This window comes from Nannospalax galili, unplaced genomic scaffold, assembly GCF_000622305.1.
Source record: "Nannospalax galili isolate Female #2095 unplaced genomic scaffold, S.galili_v1.0 scaffold9460, whole genome shotgun sequence".
Lineage (NCBI taxonomy): Eukaryota > Metazoa > Chordata > Mammalia > Rodentia > Spalacidae > Nannospalax > Nannospalax galili.
In genome coordinates, this window is record NW_008346831.1 from 20,035 (window position 1) to 23,192 (window position 3,158).

The 3,158-nt window shown below is 37.8% G+C and overlaps 1 protein-coding gene across 1 annotated transcript in view; it reads left to right on the top strand.

The window, feature by feature from the left end:
• Positions 1-2,831, top strand: part of LOC103742189 (DNA-dependent protein kinase catalytic subunit) — a 22,299-nt gene extending 19,468 nt beyond the window's left edge. Inside the window, exon 9 of the mRNA XM_008843189.3 lies at positions 2,607-2,831. Within this exon, the coding sequence (XP_008841411.2) occupies positions 2,607-2,738 (132 nt within the window). The 3' untranslated portion in view covers positions 2,739-2,831. The remainder of the gene's footprint in view (positions 1-2,606) is intronic.
• Positions 2,832-3,158: the final 327 nt, after the last annotated feature.

Below are 3,158 nucleotides of genomic sequence, written 5' to 3' on the forward strand. Positions count from 1 at the left end.
GATGACCTCTTCTGTCCTCCGTGGGCCTTGCACGACAGGGGTGCACTTACCTACATGTAGGCAATATGCTCATACACATAAAATAAAAATTTTTTAAATTAAAAAAAGATGTCATGGGGATTTTGATTGGGATTGCATTCAATCTATAGATTACTTTTAGTGGAATGGTCATTTTCACTTTTTTTTTTTTTTTGGTCTTTTTGCGATAGGGTTGTCCATAGCCCTAGCTGTCCTGGAACTCTACTATGTAGACCAGGCTGTCCTTGAACTCACAGAGATCTGCCTGCCTCTGCCTCCCAAGTGCTGGGATCAAAGGCATATGCCACAAAGCCTGGCATTTTTACAATATTAATTCAACTAATCTATGACCATGGGAGGTCTTTCCATCTCTTGATGTCTTCCTCAATCCCTTTCTTCAAAGATTTAAAATTTTGATTGTAGAGATCTTTAATGTCTTTGGTCAGGTTTATTCCTAGATATTTGTGTGTGTGTGTGCATGAGTGTGTGTGTGTGTGTGTGTGTGTGTGTGTATTTTAGTTATTGTGAATGGGAGGGTTTCTATGAAATCTTTCTCCAGTTGCTTGTTATTGGTATATAGAAAAGCTACTGATTTCTGTAAGTTGATTTTGTAACCTGCCATTTTGCTGAATGTGTTCATCATCATTTCTAGGAGTTTTCTGGTGGAATTTTGAGGATCTTTTATGTATAATATCATTTAAAAATAATAATTTGGCCTCTTCTTTTCCAATTAGTACACCTTTAATTTCCTTCTTTTGTCTTACTTCTCTAGCAGAAGTTTCAAGCCCTATGTTGAAAGGATAGAGATAGGAAGCCTTGTCTGGTTCCTGACTTTAATGGGAATGCTTCCAGTTTTTCTCCATTTAGGATGATGTTGGCTGTGGGCTTGTTGTATATAGCTCTAATTGTGTTGAGGTATGTGCCCCCCAGTCCAATTACCTCTAGGAGTTTTAACATGAATGAATGTTGGATTTTGTCAAAGGCCTTTTCTGCATGTATTGAGATGACCATGTGATTTTTGTCTTTTAAGTTCTTTTATGATTTATTACATTTATTGACTTATGTTTATTGGACTATCCCTGCATCTCTGTAATAAAGCTGACTTGATCATGGTGGATGATCTTTTTGATGTATGTCTATATGCAGTTTGGAAGCATTTTGTTGAGAACTTTTGCATCTGTATTCATTAAGGATATGGGTCTATAGTTTTCTTTTTGTTGTGTCTCTACCTGGTTTGGGTATTAGAGTAATATTGGCTTCATAGAAGAGTTTGGGAGTTCTCCCTCCATTTCTATCTCTTTGATGAAAGATGCAAACCAATAGGAAATAGGAGCTCAGTGGTAACACTGTCAAGGTCTAGGTAATCACTCGACAAAACTGCAAAACAGCTTCAAGGGTTACAGTACATCATATCCATGAAATAGGACAAATAAGAGACTGTGGGGCAAAAAGAGATTGTGGAAATTAAATATGTAAAAACTAATTTTAAGTGAGAACTGTCTTGTTCCCTTCTGAAGATAAAATTGAAGATATCTTCTAGAATCTACATGTAGAACAAATTGACATTGGGTTAGAGAAGGCAGAGTATAGTAGAGATGTGAGGACAATAGCCTGGAACATCTGTCTGCTTTGTCTGGAGAATGGAAGGGGGACGACAGAAGTCTCCTGAGGAGACTGGACTGGGGAGGGAAGAAGACCCTGGTGAAGGCACATCACCATGGCATCTCAGATCCTGGGCAAAGAGATGAAAATTGTTTCTAAAACATAAGAGGAATCAAAACTGAAGAATTTAATGAATACTAACAGGCATTCACTACTTGTGAAAAAAAATCACAGTTTGTAGCATTTGAAAATTCTGTGTGAAATTGTTATATTTGAGATGGCTCAGAGGTTAAGAGCACTGCCTGCTCTTGTAAAGAACCTGGGTTTGGTTCCTAGCACATACTTGGCAGCTAACAACCATCCATAACTCCAGTTCCTGGGATCCAATGCCTACTTCTTATCTCCATGGGCATTGCATGACTGGGGTGCACTTACATGCATGCAGACAATGCACTCATACACATAAAATAAAAATAATTTTTTAAAAAATATAATTTTTTATTATATGTATTTGTGTGTATGTGTATGCGTGTATACACACACCTGCACGTTCTTGAGTGCCATGGCATGCATGTGAAGTTCAGAAAACAGCTTGTGGGAGTTAGTTCTTTCTTTCTTCCATGTGGATCTTGGGGATTAAGCTCAGACTTTCTAGTCTGACAGCAAACACCTTTACCTGATGAACCAGCTTGCCAGTCATTTTTCTTTATTTTAAAAATTGGAGCTACTGGGTTATGCATGATGGCACACATCTATAATTCCAGCACTTAAGAGGTAGAGGGATGAAGATCAGATGTTCATAATCAATTACAGAGTGACTTAGAGGCCAACCTGGCTACAAGAGACTGTCTCAAAACAAAAACTAACCAAACACACAAAAAAATTTAAAAATCAGAGCTACAAAAACCAACTAATAAAAATAAATAAATAAAACAACAAAATTTTGATGATGCTGATAATGGATTTCTCTTGTTTTGTGTTTTCAGTTTCTAGATGCATTGGAATTGTCCCAAAGCCCTATGTTGTTTCAGTTGATGACAGATATTCTTTGTCGGGAACAGCAGCATATTATGGAAGAATTATTTCAAACCACTTTCCAGAGGATTGCCAGAAGGTAAGCCATTTTATCCTGGAATCCCAGAAGTCACAGACCTATTCCTTCTGAGGTAATTATTTTCTCTGTCCACCCCCTCCCCCAACAAACAATGTTCATTTTCTTCAAAACAGGCTTTTATTATGAAAGTTTTCCAAACATACTTAATGCTAAAGAAAATATAAATTAGGCTCCTTGTGGAAGAGACATTCCCATTTTCTCGGCTTTATTCCACTCCTTGCCTTTTTTCTGTTACTATATTACATTAAAAAAAAATTAGTGTATGTGTGTGCGGGCATGTGTGTACACATGTGCTCGTGTGTGATGGCACATATGTGGAGGTCAGAGGACAACTGTGAGAATCAGTCCTCTCCTTCCACTTATGAGTCCTGGGAATCAAACTCAGGTCTCAGTCCTGCAGCAAGTGCCTTTACCCGCTGAGCAA